At 41.9% G+C, this 23962-nt stretch overlaps 1 protein-coding gene across 2 annotated transcripts in view; it reads left to right on the top strand.

Moving 5' to 3' along the window:
- The window catches only part of LOC126475263 (peritrophin-1-like), a 276824-nt gene that overhangs the window by 118881 nt on the left and 133981 nt on the right, over positions 1-23962 (top strand). The window contains exon 1 of one of the 2 annotated variants that reach the window (XM_050102983.1): positions 17095-17136. The exons of the other annotated variant lie outside the window; for it this stretch is intronic. Coding sequence (XP_049958940.1) covers positions 17130-17136 — 7 coding nt within the window. The 5' untranslated portion in view covers positions 17095-17129. Of the gene's footprint in view, positions 1-17094; positions 17137-23962 lie in introns of those variants that run through there. 2 annotated transcript variants of the gene reach the window in all.

Below are 23962 nucleotides of genomic sequence, written 5' to 3'. Positions count from 1 at the left end.
TCACTGGACGAGTGGCATGAGATGTGGCCCCATCTTGCGTGAAAGCAGTGGTTTCTACACAGCTGCGCTCTTCCAAAGCAGGAATCACATTCTGCACAAGGAGATCTCAATAAGGTGCAGACGTCACGGTACATCTGACAGGCCCTCTGGGAGTATTCTCTTGAAAGAAGAACGGACCATTAACAAAGGTGCTTGTGAACTCACACTACACAGTCACATAAGGCGACTGCAATGACTCTCCATGCACAACACGTGGTTTAACAGTATCCAAAATTCGGCAGTTCGGTGTAGTCATTGCTCCCTGTGGTGTAAAATGTACCTGGACAATTGTCATCAATTTCTGTTCGTATCAGACACGGCGGAGCAAGTTCAAATTGTGTCTGCGAATCATGAGGTGTCAGTTGCTGCACCTTCTGGGCCTTGTACTGGTACCAGTGTAAAACAGATCGGCATACTTTACGCACTGTTGACCGTGGAATGGACAATCCCCGTGACACTGCACGAACACTGTCACTATTCGTGGAAGGTGCTCCATGGTTAGTTACAGCAATAGTAACCTCGTCAATAACTTCCACCGGGATAGGTCAACTTCCTCCTCCAGGTGTCACACCAGGCTCAACGGGGAATACTGTCTGCACAATGTGTAGCGAATTCAGTTAGTAGTAAAGGAGTAATAAACTGAAACGTCATGAGTGATGCGGCAGTCTTGCTGCATGAACAGCGAAAATGTAGTAAGCAATAAACTTTTTTTCCTCCTATCATTTTGTGAGGATTGGCCGCGAGAAAGTTTCTTAATGGTTTGAAATTATTTGTAAAGTTTGTTGGAAGTCACTAATTCTCAAATACTGGATGAATAAAGTCTGGCCATTCGCACGTCATGGGAAACGCTTATTTTCCATTCCCCCTATCCTTTGATAGTTAGGTGCTTCTTACCGTCACAACAATTGTTTCCAGATAGAAAGTGATATGCGTACGAAGTTTGGATGAAACTGGGCAGTGGTTTGGGAAAAGATGTGAAGAATACATAATATATATACATATATACATTTTTTATATGTATGAAGTTGACACTGTACGCCACTGGGTAATACATTTTCGTATATTCACTCTACTGGTCGCCGCAGGACTCGGAAACGACCAATGCATGGGTTGGATGGGCTCTCATTACAAAACACTGCGTTATACCATTCATTTTGCTAGTTACGTCGGTAAGCAGCGAGATGATGAATGGCGGACGGAAACCTAACTGGTAGCACGGTTCTTGAGGAAGACAGCCTAGAATATATCGATTACATTAGGAGGATGTTGTGTGTAAGTGAGATGAAGAGATTGACACTGACAGAAAAATTGTGGTGGGCAGCATCATTCCACCTGGAAGACTGATGACTTAACAAAAAAATCTGATAGGAGAAAATCTGAGCAGACCTCTCAGATTATTTGCGGATGTTTCCGTCGTTTACCTTCTAGTGAAACCAACAGGCCAAAATGAATTACAATATATTTGAGATAAGACAGCTGGGTGGCGCGGAAAGAGACTTCACAGAAGAATAAAAAGAGAGCTCTCTCACACTAGTGTTAAGGGAGTTACCTTCAATTTTTATCCTACGATAAATGACAATTTTTTCATTGCTGACGTAGCTAAATGAAAAAGATCTACAGATATGAACAACTTAAACTGGTTCGATCATAGAGAAAATTTTGGCAAGAAGGCGAACCACCGAGCGAGGTGGCGCAGTGGTAAGCACACTAGCCTCACATTTGACTGATTTAGGTCTTCCATGATTTCCCCAAATTGCTTTAGGCAAATGTCGGGATGGTTTCTTTGAAAGGGCACGGCAGTTTTTCGTCCCCATACTTCCCTATTCACACGGTCCAATGACCTCGCTGTTTGGTCCTCTCCCCAAAATCAACCAACCAACCGATGCGAACCAAAGGCTGAGAGTTACTGGAAGAACACTTAGGTGTAAAAAGTTTATAAAAGAAGTTTCTTACACTAAGCTTTTCCGTCCTCTTGCACAGCACTACTGCGCAGCGTAGGATCCCTATCACACAGGAATGACAGACGACACCGAAAAGGTTCAAAGAAGAGAGGCTCGCTTTGTGTTATCACAAAATAGGGAAGACAGTATTACGGTTATGATAGCAGTTTGGTTGACAGTTATCAAAATAAGGCCCATTTTCATTGTGGCGAAGTATTTTCAATAACTCTGGATCAACAACTTTCTCTTCCGACAGCCAAAATATTTTGTTGCGCTTCACTTACTTAGGGAGGGGTGGCCACCACGATGAGAAGAGAAATCAGAGCTCGCACGAAAAGATTTGGGTTTCGATTTTTCCTTGCACTATTCGAGAGTGGAACGGTAGGAAAATAGTTCCGGATGGGTGGCTTGTACCATGTGCCGAGCAGTTATGTGTGAATTGCAGAAGAACCCCGTGGATGTAGATGTCCACGTTCTCGTTGGTTTAGTCTATTCATGTCGTTAATACATGTCATTGCTCTCTCCCATATTAAGAGCTATTATTCAACGGAAAGGTTCTATCAATGGACCAAATGACACGATTTCATTCTAAAATCACCATTTATTGAGTGTATTACAATTTCTGTTAGAGGCTAGTGCACCGTGCCATAAGCACCATTCAAGTGACGAAAACGATCTCTGAATGCTGTGGAGAAACTTGGATGGAAAATGACAAATAAACACTTATAGAAATGTGTCAAGGTAACATTGCATTTGTCCTGGACACTATTTTAGCAAGGTCGTGTGCTGTGTGTACCTGTGCGAATCGTCATCTCTAAGAATGGCACCATACGTTCTTCTTAAATTTTTGTATTGACTTTGGGAATTTTTCTGGGCAGCTGCCTTGCAGTTAGTCTTGTTATTCTTTAATTTTCAACATTTCAGAATTGTATAATGTAATAATGGACATCCAGGAAACAAGTTTCACAAGTTCCTCAAACGACAAATTTTCACCAACAACATTTAAAATACAGAGCCGATGAGATGGGGAATCCGTAACCGAGGCCGCTAGCGCATGGCTGTGCGGTGGCGATAGACTCGCAGGTACGCCAGTTCGAATCGTGTTAGTGAATAAAATTTTCACTGCCAGTATTTTGGTTGGTTGGTTAATTTATTTGTAGGGAGGAGACCCAAACACCGAGGTCATCGATCGTATAGGATTAGGGAAGGAAGTCAGCCGTGCCCTTTCAAAGGGAGCATCCTATCGTTTGCCTGGAGTGATTTAGGGAAATCACGGAAAACTTAAATCAGGATGGCCGAACGCTCGTTTGATCCGTCGTCCTCCCAAATGCGAGTCCAGTGTGTTAACCACTGTGCCACCTCACTGGGTCCAGTATTTTGCCCACAAGGGGAGGAGACGAGATAGCGTAAAGTTCCTGACCACCAGTCTCTGTGACAGTGTCCTGGGTTAAGCTTCAAACCTCCGCACAGTGTCTCGTGAGGTGAAGGCTTGTGACACTGTTGATTATGATCCATCCGTCGGATGGGGACGATAAGATCTGCGGCTCCCTTGGTGCTTTTCACGAGGAGTAGGCTATGTGCCAGCACCGGGTCTTACCTTCTCTCTTTCCTTCATGCAAACAACACAAAACCAAAACTACACTGTAAAAATATACTCATCACAGCCACCCGCACGACACAGACACACCCTTACCATCTCATACCACGCAGGAGGAAGGCATATCACCTCCACTACGACGTTGCCATGAGCGGCGGTGCACGATTCCTGCTGCTTCCCTACGCTCATATCCTGGGCACGTACCTGTTTATTAACAAGGTGAGGAACATGACGTGGGATACGGGTAGTAGTCAGACTAATAGTGCAGTATAATCTGATGAAGCCTTTATTTTCAACGTCATTCATAAAGAACTCTGGGGTAACAGAAGAGGACTGCATGAAAACTAGAAGGCATACATAAAAATTACTGATATCAGTGGACAGAATGTGTCGTCAAGTTTAGATTCTCAATATGCGCTGTTGTATAGTTTCACAAGGAGTCAGGCGTGTCCGAAAACATGTACACATACAGGACAAAAATATGGGAACACTGCCTGAAATTCTTGATTGAAAATGAAAGCAGATGCTAGGCTAGCCTGCAGGAATCACGTTTGAATTTGACTACGAACGGCACCTGTCACGCTAAATTAGTTCGTGCCTCAAGACAGCAACCCAATGGGAATATTTCAAAAACGGTCTGCTGCCAGGCCTTAGCGGGAGATTGGTGTCGGTGACGGAGGTGTACCAATTCTCCTTACCGTCTGCCTACCCCTATTACCGCTACAGCCATTAAAGTAACTGAGCCTGCTGGGTACTGTAGCGCAGGTTTAAAGCAGGTCAGCTTGGGTTTCCGCAGGCCCGCCTAGTTTCACGGGCCCCTTTCAGCGTGATGCACCTGTTAACAGGTTGCACCATCAATCCAGCGTTGCTAGCCCGGTACATGTTCGCGTAGGTAGTTTCACTGCAGCTCATTCGTCGTAACGGTGGGAGCAGCAAAATGAACAAACCAAACTTAAACGAGATTGAGGAGAAATTAAGAATTGGGGAATATGTTACAGTCACGAAACAAAACCCAACACGGGAAATGTTGAAGCAGCTTAAAATAAATCGATGGATGTCTCGCAATGCAAATTGCATAAAATGTTACTAAACATTCATTCAGGATATTACGTGTTTGTAAATCAGACCGCCAGTTTCCGCACTCCATAAATACTTTGAAAGAGGACAAATACTCAGCGACTGACAAGTGCGTCGAAATGTGTCGTCTGGTGGGAAAAGCAAAGATGGCTGTTGCTATACCGGGAGGCAAAGAAAACTTTCAAAAAGAGCTACAAAAGACTAGGACGAAAAGCTGGGAAATGTTAGTAACGAATCAGCTGGCCCTTGACCCTTAGGGAGTGCCCTATAAATTAGTAAGGGAGAAGATCCGTTCCCTAATGATGTTATCAACGATCAGGCACGGAGGCGGGATGACGGAATCCTGACAGGAAACTGCTGAGGTCCTCCTCCAGTCCCTGCTGCCTGATGATGATAGGAATGATGATACTGAAGAACGGCAACAACTACGAAACGAAGACCTTGCTAGATACGATAATGATGGAGCGGTCCTCCCCTTCTCTGAGGAGGAGGTTGCCGCTCTCATCAAGTCACTAAAGAGAGGGAAAGCCCCCGGGCCAGACGGCATTGTGGCGGAGGTGATACAGTTCTTAGCCCCACAGCTAGTTGCGCCACTTACACACCATTTCATTGAATGCCTCAGGAAGGGCAGATTTCCGAAGATCTGGAAAGTTGCTAACGTAGTGATTATTAAGAAAAGCCCTGAGAAAGACCCTGCTGAGGCCAAATCCTACAGACTCATCTGTCTGTTGGATGGCTTTGGCAAACTTCTGGAGAAACTACTAGCTGACAGACTGACCGCTCACCGCATGCTGCATGGGATGAGCAACAGGCAATTCAGTTTCAGGCCTGGGCGATCGGCATCTGATGCAATCGCCCTGGCGGCCGAGGTCTGCGGCTCAGCCCCGTGTAAGTATGTTGTTGGCTTCATGGTGGACATCAGTGGTGCCTTCGACAACCTGTGGTGGTCTTCGCTTTTCTCCTGTCTCCGGGAGAAAGAGTGTCTAGGCTGCTATATGGCTGTCTGAGGAGCTATTGTGAAGATCGGGATGTATGGCTATCGTCCCCTAGCGGGTAAGTCGGAAAAGCTATCACCAAGGGATGTCCCCAGGGCTCCGTGTTGGGTCCCCTTTTCTGGGACATCCACATGGAGCCTCTTCTGGACAGCTTGCAATATAGCGAGGAGGTGCCAGAGGTGATAGCCTACGCTGATGACCTCCTCCTGTTGGTCGGCGGCCGAAGTCGCGAGGATTTAGAACCTAAGATAGAGAGAGCAATAGCAAAATTACAACTATGGTGCTAAATACTAAGATGACCATTTCACCTACTAAATCGACGTACCTCTTACTTAAAGGACAGCTGGTTAGAAACCCAACTGTGAGATTCGAGGGCACGCCAGTTCTTCGGAGACGGGGGACACGCTACTTGGGAATCATCACCGACGAAAGGTGGAACTTCGCAAAGCACATTGAAACTGTAACCCAGAAAGCATTACAACTATTAAATAACCTCATTTCCATTGGACATAAAAGATTTCACTTGCCGCCTCATCTGATAAAATTATATCACAATAGTATATTAACGTCAATAGTGGGTTACGGCTCGGTAGTCTGGGCTCACGGGCCCACTAGGGTGGTGCCCGCCATGGCACTGAGAAGAGTGCAAAGGAACATGCTACTAAGATCTGTGGGGGCTTATAGAACATCCCCAGGGGGAGCCCTGTTAGTCATAATGGGGCTCTGCCCTCTGGATATAAAAATAAGAGAGCAGGCCGCATGGTACTGGGCTAAGAAAGACAACATTACAAAAGTAGAAGAAATTATGGGAGCACCTGTTAGGGATAAGAGTGAGATAAGGAGGAGGGGGGAAGATTTATGGCAGGAGTTATGGGAGACAGATGAAACTGGTAGAAGGACTTTTCAGTTCCTACCAGATGTAAGGGAAAGAATGGGAATGAAATATTTTGAGCCGACTCGGGGATGTTCCACTTCCTCACTGGTCATGGGCCCTATCCGACATATCTATGTCGGTTTGGGAAGAGGGCGACGCCCGCGTGTGACTGTGGCGCATCGAGGGTACTCCTGACCATGTGGTTTACGAGTGCCCCCTTTTCGATGATGTAGCCGCCGCACTACGACAACAACTGCCGAGTAACAGTACTTACGACCTACTCAGACAAGAAGAGACCTTTCGAACACTGAACACTCTAGCCAACGAGGTATCGCGAAAAGTACTAACAATATTCTTGAGAGACTTTCGTGACTAGTTGACAATCACCAATCGCGTCCAGCACTCCAATCCCGTACCGCTTGTTCGTGGATAGGTCGACTAAACAGTTGGAATCCGCCACGTGCAGGACTAGGGGGACTGGGGTGATCTACTTCACGGACTTGATAAATGCTCGGTTTATGACGCAGATTAGGTAGTAGTTTTAGTAAAATAGAATAGGATAGTAGATTAGGAACCTGCAGCGACAGTTAACTCCTTGCCTGCCCTGTGCCAGGGGCATGCTCATAGGGTTTAGCTCTATGAGCCAGGAACCCAAGTAGGTTTATATTAAACTGGCACACATGTAACGCTGCAGGCAGTTAACACAAATCACCTGTAGTTATTAGAAAGTATGCTAACACTAGAAGTAGTCTGCACATTAACCCATGTAGTACTGTCTGTAGTAACGCAAATTAATATGTAGCAGCTGCTTTATAATAATATTATAGAATATTAAGAACCACTAATCACTAAGGTGGTGGGTTACTCTTGTATAATTATTATAAATGGAAATAAAGAATTTTTTTTAAAAAAAAGTGCATCGAAATGAGTGCTAAGGCCTTGAAGCCGTTTAGCAATGCACAGGTTTTCTCAATATAGGGCAAACATTGATTGAAATAAGGCGTAGCTGAATGTTAGTAAACACATTCTGGTGGTATGCAACGTACTGCGAAGGAAGCATAGTGTGAAAGAAGAGTTTCTTCTTTCAGACAACTACTTTTTAGATTAACTTAATAAGAAAAAAGATCTTTGCTAAAATGCATTTGGGGAATTTAGAATGAACTATTTTAGCCATTTAGAATGAATTCAGTGAACCCACAACACACACGCTAGAAATAATAATTAAACTGGTAAAACTGGGGTCATATTTGGCTGGAACACTCTTAACGTTACAGAAACAAGACTTTCAAAACCCTGCTTTAGTTGGCGTTGCAATATAGTATACATATTGACGTTCTTTTGTACAAAGGAGCTCGACTTTCAGAGATTGTTCTTCTTACTATCGAATACATGTATTAGAGGCGACCTGATGATTATATGAGACTAGCCATTGCTTGTCGAAAGGCAGTGAAGTTTTAGGTAAGACCGTTCATTTCGAAATTAGGCTGAAATATGTCGAAAAGGGGACAAATAAAAGCCACCATTTTCTGACCTGCAATGAACCGTAACGAATATATATTTGACTGAGCCTTGTCTCGTGACACTTGGCTAAAAAAGACTTTTCAGCAACTATCGAACCGTCTTCATCAAACTACGATGAAAGCGTAATACAGCGAGACTCCTTTAGCCTGCTTGGGTTGGGTATAGATTAGCTTGGATGAGAGTAAAGAAGCCTGCACATTCTGCTGATAATATGTGGCTAACAGGCAAGCGTGGCAGGTTTAAAGCGGGATGTGTACATCTGGTCAGTGACTGCAATGAAGTGCACTCGCGGATTGACGTTTGCCATGTCTGAAACGGTGCCCACATTCAGCAGCTATAACGTGAGTTAAAAACGTAGTGGGATGCCCTCTCTGCTGACATGTCTTTATTTCCTAAGTGTGTTTGGATTTTTCTTGGAGTAGTATTCTGAAACTCCTGAAGTACTTGCAAACAACCATTTATATTTCATATGTACGTTACATCCAACTCTACATTAAAAGCAGAGTACAAGCCTACTTAAAAGTACAGGATGATGATGATGATGATATTTAGGCTGTGGGACGCACAAAGGTCCAGTTTCGCCACTTTCTGCGAATGATCATGAAATGTTGAAAACCAGAAACATCCAGTTCCCGGGCGAATAAAATCTTCGAGCCGAGTGGGAATCGAACCCAGCTCTCCGTGATCCACAGGCAGCAATGCTAGCCACTATTCCACGAGCTGTGGACAAAATTACAGTATGAAACATTCTCCTACTACAGGTGTCACAAATGTCGAAAACATAGCACATTTTTTATTAGTTAGGTACAGGATAGTCAGCGTTGGGTACAGCATTGTACGCAATGGTAAGGAGAGGTGGGCTACAGAGTGGTGTAGTTACTGTCGCTGTAGCGAAGCTGGACAGGAGCAGATATAACAAACAAAAGATTTACTTACATTTTTTCTCCAAGGGTACAAATACTTAATGCAAATAATGCAGCAAGATATAGAGTCCAGCTCTCAGTGTCAACAAGGGTGAATCTACTTGAAGGATGAGCGGTGGTGTCATAGCTGTGACTAGCCAGTGACTGCTTGGCGTCACATATCGATTTGGCTCTGAATAGAGTGGGCCCTCTGGTTGCCGCCAGCTGTCCTATTCTGTGGCTGCTGAGGGCTCTTGTAGTCCAAAGCCGCTGGAACTGTGGCCCAGTAGGAGCGTACCATTGGCTCCGCTAGATCCCATACGACCACCATCTGCGTCTGCCAACATTGACGCCCATGTGGTGGTATCGATACGTGGTACCACAGTCAGAAGCAACCCGAAAACGCCTTTTAAGGGTGCAGAAGGGTAGACTGTGCCGAGAAATAATTGTTAAGAAAAAAATTTAATACGTTGCGCCGTTTACAAGTCAATTAGCATCGGAGTTAGGCAGTTAGGCCATTGCTTGCGCAAATTCAAGCGGCCTGCCAAATACAATTGTGTCAGTGTTCTCATAGCGTATACGACAGCACAAGAGAGTGCTCAACCTTTGGCTCGGGTTCGATCCTTCCTACCACCCCATGTCCAGTTTCTGTATCTCTTTCTTGTTCGGTTTTAGGAAACCCAGCGAAGAACATATTTGCCGACACTGTCATGGCGGACCACCTGAATTTGTGACTGACTAACTTCAATGCTACTGAAATAGGAAACGGCGAAATGCGTCGAATTTTATTCTTAGCAATTATTTCTCAGCACAACCTACTCTGCAACACCGTTACAAGCTTCTCAGACTGTTTGTGACCACTCTGTATATGTCTTCCTACAGTGATATAACTGTGTTGATTGTAGACTCGTATCATGATCACCCATATGTTTGTAGCTAATAACGTTTGGAGACTAGCTGCGAACTGATGACAAGTCTCTGAAAATTACTTTCATTAATTTTCAACTGCTTTTGCAGTTCTATACTACATGTTACATTGAGCTGTTAACTTTGTATCTGTGGTGTCACCGCCAGACACCACACTTTCTAGGTGGTAGTTTTAAATCGGCCGCGGTCCATTAGTACATGTCGGACCAGCGTGTCGCCACTGTCAGGGATCGCAGACCGAGCGCCACCACAAGGCAGGTCTCGAGATACGGACTAGCACTCGCCCCAGTTGTACGGACGACGTAGCTAGCGATGCACACTGACGAAGCCTCGCTCATTTGCAGAGCAGATAGTTAGAATAGCCTTCAGCTAAGTCAATGGCTACGACCTAGCAAGGCGTCATTAGTAACATTGCATGTATCTAAAGAGTCTCACTTGTATCGCAACAATCTCCAGATGTACCAAAAGGATGGATTAAAGTTAAGTATTCCAGAAGCTACGTACTTTTCTTTATAGCATTCATTACGTATCCTGTTTCAGACCTCACGCCATTCTGCTTTAGCTTAGCGCGTGCCTTTCGGCTTCCTCTCATTGTGTCTAGGCTGTCTTGTCTAGACACAACAGTATCCATGTCGGCGCTGGTGGAACAAGATAATGAACTGATTTCCAACTGTTTTGCCGTATCAAATGAGCTACGCCGCGCGGGATCGGCCGAGCGGTCTAAGGGCGCTGCAGTCATGGACTGAGCGGCTGGTCCCGGCGGAGGTTCAAGTCCTCCTTCGGGCATGGGTGTGTGTGTTTGGCCTTAGGATAATTTAGCTTAATTAGTGTGTAAGCTTAGAGGCTGATGACCTCAGCAGTTAAGTCCAATAAGATTTCACACACTTTTGAACATTTTTGAAATGAGCTACAATTGCTGGTCACACACGACTACAGCTAAAATTAAGACCAATGATGTACACAAAATGTTACTTAGAACAGTCAACTAGAAGCAGTAGCTAGAAGATAAAGTTGTGCAGAAGAGAAGCAGTAGCTACAAGTCAAAGTTGTACAGACGAGACACGTACGACAGTGGCACAAAAATGGAGGGTGGAAATGACCATTGCGTAACAGTTCATCATACTTTAAAGGCACATTTGCAGGATGGGCGTTGATATACTTCAAAACATAGATATAAGTTGAAAATATAAATAAAGAATTACTTAAGATATTAATAGTATAAGCGGTTATTTCGATTGTGGCTTGTAGCCGCTGAAACATTAGATTAATCACGCAGTTCAGTTGTCTTGCCTAGAAGAAGGCATTTCTTTCGTTCTTGTAGCGGTCCAGATCAGACGCATATCTGCCATCAGATAATTCGTTTGTTTGTGTGGCCATCTTGCGCAGCAGCTGTTAACAACTGTTAGTATAGGTTATCTGTCTTGAGCTGACTGCAATGTAAGTAAAAAGAATTACATTAGTTGCGTTTCGCTTTTATTTATAAAGCATATTCTATGGCATTCTGTAAATTGGATACATACGTTTGCACATTTATTTTTTGATTCTTTTAGGTCAAAAACAGCGTTTTCTCTATGTTTTTAACCTAAAAGAATAAAAAAAATAAATGTACAAACGTATGTATCCAATTTACTGAATGGCACAAAATGGTTCAAATGACTCTGAGCACTGTGGGACTTAACTTCTGAGGTCATCAGTCCCCTAGAACTTAGAACTACTTAAACCTTACTAACCTAAGGACATCACACACATCCATGCCCGAGGCAGGATTCGAACCTGCGACCGTAGCGGTCGCGCAGTTCCAGACTGTAGCGCCCAGAACCGCTCGGCCACTCCGGCCGGCTGAATGCCACAGAAGATGATATACAAATAAAAGCGAAACGCGTCTGGTGTAATTCTTTTAAACTACATTTGCAGTCAGCTCAAGACAGATAACCTATAATAACAGTCATCAGATAATTATTTGGCTCACCGCCAATATTACTATTACTATTTTACTGAGACGCAATCTCACTAGGCGTACTCTTAGTTACACACAGCAACAGGATTAATGTAAGTGGCTACGAAATTTAATTTAATGTAATATTTTGTGAATACAGTGATAGTATTTAATTTAGTGTTTCATTTATGTTGCAAGCTATTGGTCCAGTTAAACGGCGTCTTGGCATGGATAAAGATTCCGTGTTACAAATCTTATGAATGACGCAGCACGAGCCAATGCTTTGGAATTATTCAATCTACGAAGTCCGATAAAGAAATATTTTCAGAAGAGTCACTCACGGTCAAACTTACAATAATCGGACCTTACGCAAGAAGCCATTGTCAAGTGCCCAAAGTTTGTACCAAGCACCATTAGAATTTATGCTCTGATCACATACTGATATCATTATCTATTATTATTTGTCTGTTGTCTGATATTCTCAGATCAGACCGGAAAAGCCGATAAATTAAAATACCAATCTTGGGCGTGTACTGAGGGATTCAAGGGGTTGTGATGTAATAACATTTCGCTCTCAAATTTTTCGTTTATAATAATAAGGCAAAAATGAAGACGACAACGGAACGAAACCTACAAAAATTTAAAATATGCCACTGGGATATACGAGGCACCAAACGGAAACAATTGCTACGTGGGGCTTGACCATTGCATTAATCTTATTGAACATCAGCGTCGAATGACTGGTTTCATTAGCTTGAAACATCGAGTAATAAAAGAGCAAAGATTATTTTTACAAAGCTTTCATGTCTTTTCCAAAAAGAAATGGTATCTTTATTTGTTTTTACAGCAGCATTAGTCGTCAGAAAATCGGTTATACGCAGTCTTGCTTCACTGAAAGCGCACAGTAAGGCGTCTGTTTCTGCAGGAACAACGCATAAGGTTCATAGACGAGTTCGGTCTCCTGGTAGTCAATAGATAGAAGTGAGCTCAAATGGCTCGTAACTACAGCGGTTTACAAGTTCAGTGTTTATGTCAAAGAGATTTTACGGTAGACAAATGTCCTTAAGACAATGGTTGCCTGTGGTTTGCGAAGACGATAAGCGAAATGATCGTCTTGGCAGGAAGAATTAACTAGCTAAGAGGGAAAGCCGAGGTCAAAAGTGTTCTGAATAAAAGAAGTCACTTATCTATGTGAGCTACTGCAGAGAACATTTATCTCCATGTTACTATGCTGTAGTTTTGTGTAGTTAGTGGCATACAGATGAGATGTTACAAGCAAGTAATTGTCAAAGGTTGGCTTCACTTGAGCGCAACGGAATTAAAAGTGCTTTATTACATAAGGATCCATTGGGGTTCCACTAATTTCCTTTTTAGCTTGCAGGTAAATATAACAAACAGAAGGAAATATATTTTTGTAATAAAATTTGAACGAAATCTCTGTTTATATTCCCTATCTCGAAGCTTGTCTGGGACAGACAGTCTTCCACTCGCGTGCAGTTATGACGTTACGTTTCAAGAGCTTTGGTTATCTATGTACAACTGGAGCTCATTTTCTTTCGTATTCCCTAATAGTATAATATTTAAAATCATTTTTGCCTGTTTGCTTCGTCACTTTACTCATGAAAACAAATGAAAATGGTTTCGAGGTGAAAGTGGCTAGCTGGCGATACACAAATTATACTTACTGCGCAAACACTGCGTTAGAAGTCACACACACAAATCACAGAGAGTATGACGTAAGTGGGACTCGGTATCTAACAGTACCACTTTCCTAAGGCACATTTGTGTGGGCATTGTAAGGCAAAAATCATATGGATATCGACCAACTACACCTGATATTACGGCCCGTAATTCAGTTCGGAAAACTAATGAAGTAATAGCCCAGGGCAGTGCACTTTTCAAATGTCAGAGGCGGCCAATGCAATTTCCTCTCGTGTAATGGGAGAGTAGAGAGCCGGAAATTTGCAGCATGCTGCAGCTGTGCTAATGACTTTTCCGTATTTCTTGATTTTCAACTTTTTCTCTCTATAGCAAAACTCATCTTTCATCAGTTTCGGTACTTCCCACAAGAAATACCAGGAAAAGTGTTACTATATGATTCGGGGGTCGTCTCGATGATTGACGTACCACAACGTGACTTTAAGGTTCGATTTTCTGCTCGAACTGGACAATATCAGTGGGCCTAATGTAGTAAAATTATTATCAGTTTTACTTCCATGTGAGCATCTATACAATGTGAACTATTTAAATGCAGTTCAGTCTTCGGTCAAATTTCTAGTCTTTATATAGATCGTAGACCGTCGTGGGAAAGACACACAGAGAACTTTACATCTTATAAATTTTTTAAACTTTGTTCAGAAGTTTGATTCTTTCGAGTCTCGATTCTGACTACATGGCGTTCACAATCAGTCATCAATACATTCTCAGATGGCCTCACATAATACAATTTAGGGCAATAAGGTGAAACGTGGTACCTGTGCTAACTTCTCCTAACCAAACTGGAGAAATAACACTCAGTATTCGAGGAGAATTGTTAACAAACAAGGTCCTAACATAACGAGCCACAGTAACTACACAATAAGTTTTTTGATTAATACATAACGCTTAGTGCAGCTATTGTTGTTGTTGTTGTGGTCTTCAGTCCTGAGAGTGGTTTGATGCAGCTCTCCATGCTACTCTATCCTGTGCAAGCTTCTTCATCTCCCAGTACCTACTGCAACCTACATCCTTCTGAATCTGCTTAGTGTATTCATCTCTTGGTCTCCCTCTACGATTTTTACCCTCCACGCTGCGCTCCAATACTAAATTTGTGATCCCTTGATGTCTCAGAATATGCCCTACCAACCGATCCCTTCTTCTATTCAAGTTGTGCCACAAATTTCTCTTCTCTCGAATTCTGTTCAATACCTCCTCGTTAGTTATGTGATCTACGCATCTAATCTTCAGCATTCTTCTGTAGCACTACATTTCGAAAGCTTCTATTCTCTTGTTGTCTAAACTATTTATCGTCCATGTTTCACTTCCATGGCTAACCTCCATGCAAATACTTTCAGAAACGACTTCCCAACACTTAAATATATACTCGATGCTAACAAATTTCTCTTCTTCAGAAACGCTTACTTTGCCATTGCCAGTCTACGTTTTATATCCTCTCTACTTCGACCATCATCAGCTATTTTGCTCCCCAAATAGCAAAACTCGTTTACTACTTTAAGCGTCTCATTTCCTAATCTAATTCCCTCAGCATCACCCGATTTAATTCGACTACATTCAATTATCCTCGTTTTGCTTTTGTTGATGTTCATCTTATATCTTCCTTTCAAGACACTGTCCATTCCGTTCAGCTGCTGTTGCAGGTCCTTTGCTGTCTCTGGCAGAATTACAATGTCATCGGTGAACCTCAAGTTTTTTATTTCTTCTCCATGGATTTTAATTCCAACCCGAATTTTTATTTTGTTTCCCTTACTGCTTGCTCAATATACAGATTGACCACTGCTTCCCTTACATGCTCCTGGACTATTATAACTGCCGTCTGATTTCTTTACAATTTGTAAATAGTCTTTCGCTCCCTGTACTTTACCCCTGCCACCTTCAGAATTTGAAAGAGAGTATTGCAGTCAACATTGTCAAAAACTTTCTCTAAGTCTACAAATGGTAGAAACGTAGGTTTGCCTTTCCTTAATCTATTTTCTAAGATATGTCGTAGGGTCAGTATTGCCTCACGTGTTCCAACATTCCTACGGAATCCAAACTGATCTTCCCCCAGGTCAGCTTCTACCAGTTTTTCCATTCGTCTGTAAAGAATTCGTGTTAGTATTTTGTAGCTGTGGCTTATTAAACTGATAATTCGATCAATTTCATAACTGTCAACACATGCTTTCTTTGGGATTGGAGTTATTATATTCTTCTTAAAGTCTGAGGGTATTTCGCCGGTCTCATACAGCCTGCTCACCAAATGGTAGAGTTTTGTTAGGCCTGGCTCTCCCAAGGCTGTCAGTAGTCCTAATGGAATGTTGTCTACTCATGGGCCCTTGTTTCGACTTTAGTCTTTCAGTGCTCTGTCAAACTCTTCACGCAGTATCGTATGTCCTATTTCATCTTAAACTACATTCTCTTCCATTTCTGTAATATTATCCTCTAGACCCTTTATATACACCTTCCACCTTTCTCCTTTCCCTTCTTTGCAGATAACACAGGAAATTTATGGCAAGAGAATACCGCTGCTAGTCAAAGGATGCTTAAAGCATACCGTTCCTCTAATACTAATACAATACGACACCAATGTACAGAAGAGAAGATCTATGACCTTTTTATTTCTGTCCATTACATTATTGTAATACTGAATATATCAGAAGATTTTGGGTGTTTCTAGTAAACTGCCTAAAAATTACTGCTAGACTTTGAAAGAGGTTTCTCTTTCTTGGATAATTACTCCCAGTTTACTGCATGACTCAGTGAGAAGCGGCTCAGTATTGTCATTACCATTCAAGAAGCTTATTTTTTGAATTCCATACCGATGCGGTTGCTCCCAAAGAAAGCATTTAGTGGTACAGTTACTTTATGAAAGTTAACTGTATCCTATTACTCGGAAAACATTAACACATAAAGAGTATCAAGAATTTTTTGACACACAGTGAACTACAATGAAACATGAGCGATAATTGAAATACAGCATGACATGTGGAACTTTAATCAACGGCAAAATAATGTATCTCAGGAAAGAACGGGGTTAATACGTTGGGATTTATTCGGGGGAAAGGAAAGGGGACGGAAATATTTTGAGACACCGCGAACCGGGACGTATATTTAAAGACGAATTGTAACAGTATAACTCATTATATTGGTGGTATCATGATTTCAATATCACCTTTGTATGACGACTGAGATTCATGAGAGGTCCTGTTTAAGTAGTTTTTCTTTTCAACTTCCGTTTCAAAAATGCTAAGAGAAATCAGTATGTGCTAATCACAGCTTAATAAATGAGAATAATTTTTTGAGTCATGTATTCAAGTGATTAACAAAATCTACGAATAGTTGCTGTCAAACAACTGCTTCAGAAGCACTTCAGAACAAAAACCGGCATTTGCAAAAATCATGGCGTCATACTAATTGTTATCTTTGTCAGCTCTTAAAAAGCAAAATCTTATAAAAGGGAACGCCCTTAACATGCTTTATCGTGGCAGTCTTGTTTGACGTTGACATTGATATGACGCACATTGTCCGCGCCAATGAGTATATATAAAGCCTTGGTGGTATAGCGTTTTGCATCTTCTCCCTGTCTGAATCAAACGGACTGACCTCGTCGGTGTAATCCATTCGTCATGAAGGGTGAGTCAAAAACTCTCTTGTAAAATAAGTTGGAAAGGCGTAGTTTTCTTGACGATTAAATCACGTAATTTACGAATTATGCAAATCTGGGATTCTCGATGCCAACAGCTTGCTGTCGTCTTTGGTTTCTTGTTTGACTGGAAGTTATATTAACCCACTCAGTGCTTTGGAGAGATGTTGTTCATGGATGTTTAAAGGAAGAGAAACCACTGTTCAGTTTATAGCTTCACAGTAACAAGCGGTGACCACATTGCTTTGAACATAACACTGTTCACACGTATGTGACCACAAGGTAGAATGCACTCTACTACCCACAATGTTTTTTCTACCGACGAAGGACAAAGAAGTTTTATTGATTGCACACCATGTTAATAGAAATCTAATACTAGGGGTATCATAACGAAGAGTTAATGCTGATAGATGTGAAGCTGTAGGATAACGGAACTAGTTACAGAAAACGTTTGCCACATAATTCCAAACATGTGGTTACAAGTCCCGACGACTACACTATGATATAGCTACTGTGTTATGTAGAGTGAAGTGACAAAAGTCGTGGGATAGCGATATGCTCATACAGAATGCGGCAGAATCGCGCACACAGGCTCTAAATGCGGAGTGCGTTGGCTGAGCAGTAATTCTACTCAGGTGACTCATGTGAAAAGGTTTTCGACCTGGTTACGGGGGAACGACGGGAGTTAACAGGCTTTGAATGCGGAATAGTATTTGGAGCTAGACGCATGAGACATTCTATTTAGGAATCAAATTTTCCGAGATCCACAGTGTGAAGAGTGTGCCGACAACACTACATTTCAGGCAATACCTCTCACCACGGGCAACGCAGTGGCCGACGGCTTTCATTTACTGACCGAGGGCAGCGGCGTTTGCGTAGTGTTGTCAGTGTTAACACACAAGAAACACTGCGTGAAATAACCGCATAAATCAATGAGGAATATATGACGAACGTATCCTTCAGGATAAAGCGCCGAAATTTGGTTACTGGGCTATGGAAGCATACGATCGACGAGAGTGCCTACGCTAGCAGTACGAAATAGCCCGCAGCGCCTCTCCAGGGCTCGTGGCCATATCGGTAGGAGTCCAGACGCCTGGAAAACTGTGTCCTGGCCAGATAAATCCAGATTTCAGTTGGTATAAGCTGTCGGTAAGGTTAGAGTGTGACGCACACCATACGAAGGCATGGACTCAAGTTGTCAACAAGGCACTGTAAAAGCTGGGGGTGGCTTCATAACGAGGTGGTCTGTGTTTCCATGGAATGGACTGAGTCCTCTGGTCGAACTGAACCGATGATTAACGGCAATTGGTTGTATTTGGCTGCTTGGAGACAATTTGTTCCTTACCTTATTTAATTTTTATGGGTGACAATGCGTCATGTCAACTGGCAGCAATTGTTCGTGACTGGTTTGAAGCATATTGTGAACAATTGAAGCGAATGATTTGGTCACCCAGATCGCACGATATGAATCCCATCGATTATTTATGGGACTCAACAAGTCGTTGTAAGTCCCCTGCAGAAAGTCTGAGCTGTACTGCTCCTGTAGCTGTCCGTAAGTGTGAAAGTGTTGGCGGTGAAGGATTTTGTACACGAACTAAACTCTCGATTAAGTCCCAGCATAGCTCAGACTTCCTGCAGGGGACTTACAACGACTTGTTGAGTCCATGTTACTTCCAGATGCTGCACTACGCCGGGCAAAAGGAGCTGCGACAAGATACTAGGAGGTGTTACATTACTTTCGTTACCTCAACGTCTTGTCTTTCTTATCACCAAAGAATGTGAAAAGTAAACTTTGCGTTTAAGTGCTCATCTGATTCGACTCACTTTTGACCCGTGACCGTCCTCAACGAGAGAAACAATACTATTTGTTCAAGTTACACGCTGAAATAAACTGTTACGTACTAGTTAAAGCAGGTGTACCCGGTTTTGGATGCTATACTTTAACCGTCTCTAGGAGTAAGTTACGATTTCTCTCAAACACCTCCGGTACATCTCGTAAAGCTTCGCAAGACTGTACAAATCGCTGCACCAATTCTTCAACCATATAAAAGGGAGTGCTGTACACTTTTGATGCGACCCCAGACAGAAGGGTCTAGAGGATTCGAGTGGGAAGATCTCGGACACCTGGGTTCAGGTGTTGCTCGCCCTACGCGTCTAGGCCGCACTAGGGCGTTACACGTCGGCTTACATAGCAGCAAAATGTGCCAGTGCTTCATAATGCACCTAAAACATTCCCCAACGGTGCACACGGGGCATGAGTGACATTTGTGCCCATTTAGATGGGGATTTCATCGAAAAGCCTCCGTTTCAAATACATTTATAGTGTGATGTATCATATGGTAGCCTGTTGCTACTTGCACTCATTTGGAATTATTATGCTGATGGCATGTCTGCTGAAACGTCATGTTTACTGGAGCAATTTTGCTTCTATTATACTTCCACCTGTGTCAGTTTTTGGTGTTAACTGTGATACAAACAGTATACACTAGTCGAAATAGCAATACACATGGCACAAGTTTAAACCGTTAATGAACAGACAGTACATAGAACCGTATATAGGGTAATCAACGTTGCTTGTGACAGGAAAATCATTGGGGAGCATGTAAAAACAATGATGATGGCAGTGAGAAAAACCAAACAAAAGGGAAAAGACTGAGTATCCTACTGTAAGTCATGGCAGCTGAAAAGCTGTATTACTTAACACGCCCAAGCAATTCTGTTATCAGTAGTTCTGATGTCAATGGGAGCGTATATGTTTATGCATATGAATGTGGTTTCAAACTTTACATGACCATCGTTGCATTAGTGTTCCTTCATTGAAGGAACTTGGTTCTTGGACAAATGTCACAACGGAAATATATTTCAATCTATTCTTTTGAAATCACGAATCACAAACGAGCATTCTCAAAGGTAATTTTCCAGTACATTTCTCGTGGAGAAATAGCGTTTATCACGGTATAAGTGTATATGAATGTGAGTGTGGCCACTTATCGCGGGATAATTACTTATTTTTATTTTTATAATTATATATTTTATGATTTTGGGTGGGGTGGCTTTTAATTTATACCACGATAACACTCGTACGGACATCGGCTGCGCCGAAGTACGTACGATATAATATTTTTTAAACACAACGAGCCTCACCGCCTTCTAATAAATAATTTGCGTGAGCGCTGCTATTTAGAAATTGAAAATATGCGTATTCTTACGCAAACTGTAATTATTAATATGGGTGTCAGGGGCTACTGGTTACTTATGCACCAAATGTCACAAAGATTACCTGAGATATTGCGGCGCTTATTGAGTGTAATGATTTTCAATATTTCTTGTTCATTATTTGCAAGGCAAAACTGGAGAGAATCTCATCTGCCGTTAGGCGGCCAAAATGAAACATACTGATCACATTCAGTGCTGTGGATTTTAGTAAATGAAATTTATTACTACGCTCTTTTAACTTTGAAATTAATGAAAGATCAAAATTGAGTAGTCTCTCGCATTTACATGAAATTTTAAGTAAATAATACAGTCAGCGTAATGGCCGACTAAATCCTGCTAGGAGAGATGAGCTCCCTGCACTACGAAGTTCTATTAAAATTTTGTTAATTATAATTAACTGTTGCAATCATGCGAGGTGACAACTAAGTCAGTAATACACACTTTCTGATAACAATTATAAGTATATTTTACTTACATTAAATATTATCCAGCTCTAGAATGGCGGCCTACCTCTAGACGAAACAAAAACAGGAGCGCTTTCAATAAAGCAATAGTCACTGGTCATGTTCATTTTCAGTACACAGATAAAATGAATGTTCTTCTATTTTTATATCACACCCCAGTTTATGATTTTTGGTGGTATTATTTAACTTTTTTAATCTTTCTTATACATCGCGCGCACGTACGCAGTCTTGAAATAATTTATAATTCACAAGTCGCACAACAAAAAATTTCTTTCCCTTTCTCCAAATGTCCATTTATGTGACTTACCGTCACACGTTCCGTCTGAAAGTGCTTTCGAAATGGATTAAAAACAAATCTCGACCGCAATAAGCGGCCTACCATCTTGGTTAAATGGTTTGAAGATGGTCGCATTCTGAGCAAAACTAGTAACCATTGTAAATAAATGATCTATTGCGGTCGAGACTCTTTTAATACGTTTCTAAATTCTTAAACGTATTTGTATTGCGTGTTAATCTTTGCTGACTGACTGTCATTCCGATTACGAGTACCCTTACTCTTCCTGTTCCAGTGTTGGCTTCTCTTCTGGCTGTGTGCGTGCTGGCAGCCGTGGTGTCGGCGGCCCCCACCTGCCCGCAGTACGACGGCTCCACGCCCGTCTTCTTCCCTGACGAGAACGACAGCAGCAGCTTCTATGAGTGTAGCAACGGCAGGTCCGTCCACATGGCCTGCCCCACTGGCACCGTCTGGAACTCCAACATCAACACCTGCGACTGGCCCCAGGCCAGGAAGTAGAAGGCACCGGACGATCGGCTGTCTCTCATTCGACATTACTTGGCATGATGACGAAAATGTGCTCCAATAACTTTCACAATGTTCTATAATGTAACAGTTGATTTTGAATAAACAGCAACGACTAAATTATTTTTTAACAGCATTAAAGAAGGATTTTGCAAAGTTCTATACAACATGGTACCCCAAAACATCAAACATTTAATGATATTGTACTGACGGCAGGCAAAGGGCCGACTGTGCTGCTGTATTCGTAATATTTGTTACTATGCTGTATACATATTACTAAAGCTCTGCCTCGAAACCCGGAGTTTGATACCAGCTGCGGCGTAGGAGCAATAAACATGTTTCGCATAAGAACTGAACGAATTTAAAATTGAAATGCTGCTATAATCTACTCATTGAGAAGTATTATTTTAGGTTAAAGGTTTAATACCATAAGAAAAATATTGCCATAAGAAACTGTGCGTTTGCCTAAGGGCCCGTAACTGACGGCTCCCAAATACCCTGGCTTGATTCATCCAGTAATTGAGCGAGTTCCAACAAATATGCCGTACAATTTCAAACTTTTAACCAACTTATTCTCTTTGACACCACCCTCTCCCTTCCTCCCAACAAAATGATGAATCAACAAGTTTATCCCTTGCTATATTTCAGCTGTTGATGCAGTCAACCTATAACATCAGGCATGACGTACAAATTTATTACTTCTTCATTACCAACACTATACGTGACACAGTTTCCAGACAATATCCCCGGGAGTAGACAACATTCCATTAGAACTACTGACAGCCTTGGGAGAGCCAGTCCTGATAAAACTCTACCATCTGGTGAGCAAAATGTATGAGACAGGCGAAATACCCTCAGATTTCAAGAAGAATATAATAATTCCAGTCCCAAAGAAAGCAGGCGTTGACGGATGTGAAAATTACCGAACTATCAGTTTAATAAGTCACGGCTGCAAAATACTAACGAGAATTCTCTACAGACTAATGGAAAAACTGGTAGAAGCCGACCTTGGGGAAGATCAGTTTGGATTTCGTAGAAATATAGGGACACGTGAGGCAATAGTGACCCTACGACTTATTTTAGAAGCTAGATTAAGAAAAAGCAAACCTACGTTTCTAGCATTTGTAGACTTAGAGAAAGCTTTTGTAGGGAGGATATAAAATGTAGACTGGCAATGGCAAAGAAAGCGTTTCTGAAGAAGAGAAATTTGGTAACATCGGGTATATATTTAAGTGTCAGGAAGTCATTTCTGAAAGTATATGTATGGGGTGTAGTCATGTATGGAAGTGAAACATGGACGATAACTAGTTTGGACAAGAGGAGAATAGAAGCTTTCGAAATGTGGTGCTACAGAAGAATGCTGAAGATTAGATGGGTAGATCACATAACTAATGAGGAGGTACTGAATAGGATTGGGGAGAAGAGGAGTTTGTGGCACAACTTGACTAGAAGAAGGGATCGGTTGGTAGGACATGTTCTGAGGCATCAAGGGATCACAAATTTAGTATTGAAGGGCAGCGTGGAGGGTAAAAATCGTAGAGGGAGGCCATGAGATGAATACACTAAGCAGATTCAGAAGGATGTAGGTTGCAGTAGGTACTGTGAGATGAAGAAGCTTGCACAGGATAGAGTAGCGTGGAGAGCTGCATCAAACCAGTCTCAGGACTGAAGACCACAACAACAACAACATACACATATACCACTGAATCTACTTGCTAAATTAAATCATGGTTTAGGAGATATGACATCAGAAACATTTTGATGCTTGAAAAATTATATTTGCTGAAAATGGCTTGTAGTTTATCTTCAAAATCATGCATTATGTTTTAATTTATTGCTTCTTTATTACTAATTCTATGCACAACATATTTTGCTTACAGGGTCTACATATACTACTAAATGCACCTGTGAAGTTCTATCATCGTACGACTCATAGTTTAGGCCAAATGTTATCATGAACATTGAGGTGCGTGAAAAACTAGATTTTACTTTGAATGGAGAGCAAATTCCCAGACTATATTTATCCAGTGTTTCATAACGACAGCACTTAGCTACTTCCAACAAACTTCAAACATAATTTTAAATCTTTCCTACACTTTTTCTCGCTTACACGCTTAAAAGCAAATATTTAAGAGATTTTTAAAGTGATCAGACGTTTGAAGCTATTTTATACATAGGATGTCGATTCATTAAATATCCTGGGATATTCTGGCGTAAAGCTCAAGTACAAACTTTTACTTTCTGACAGCTAATAATCATAAGCATATTCTGATTTAATACATGTTAATGTTCACATTTAAATATTTTCTATAAATGGTCGAAGAATTCACCAAGTTG

This window comes from Schistocerca serialis, chromosome 4 (assembly GCF_023864345.2).
Source record: "Schistocerca serialis cubense isolate TAMUIC-IGC-003099 chromosome 4, iqSchSeri2.2, whole genome shotgun sequence".
Lineage (NCBI taxonomy): Eukaryota > Metazoa > Arthropoda > Insecta > Orthoptera > Acrididae > Schistocerca > Schistocerca serialis.
Note: the sequence above shows the minus strand (reverse complement) of the source record. Positions and strands in the feature narration are given on the sequence as shown.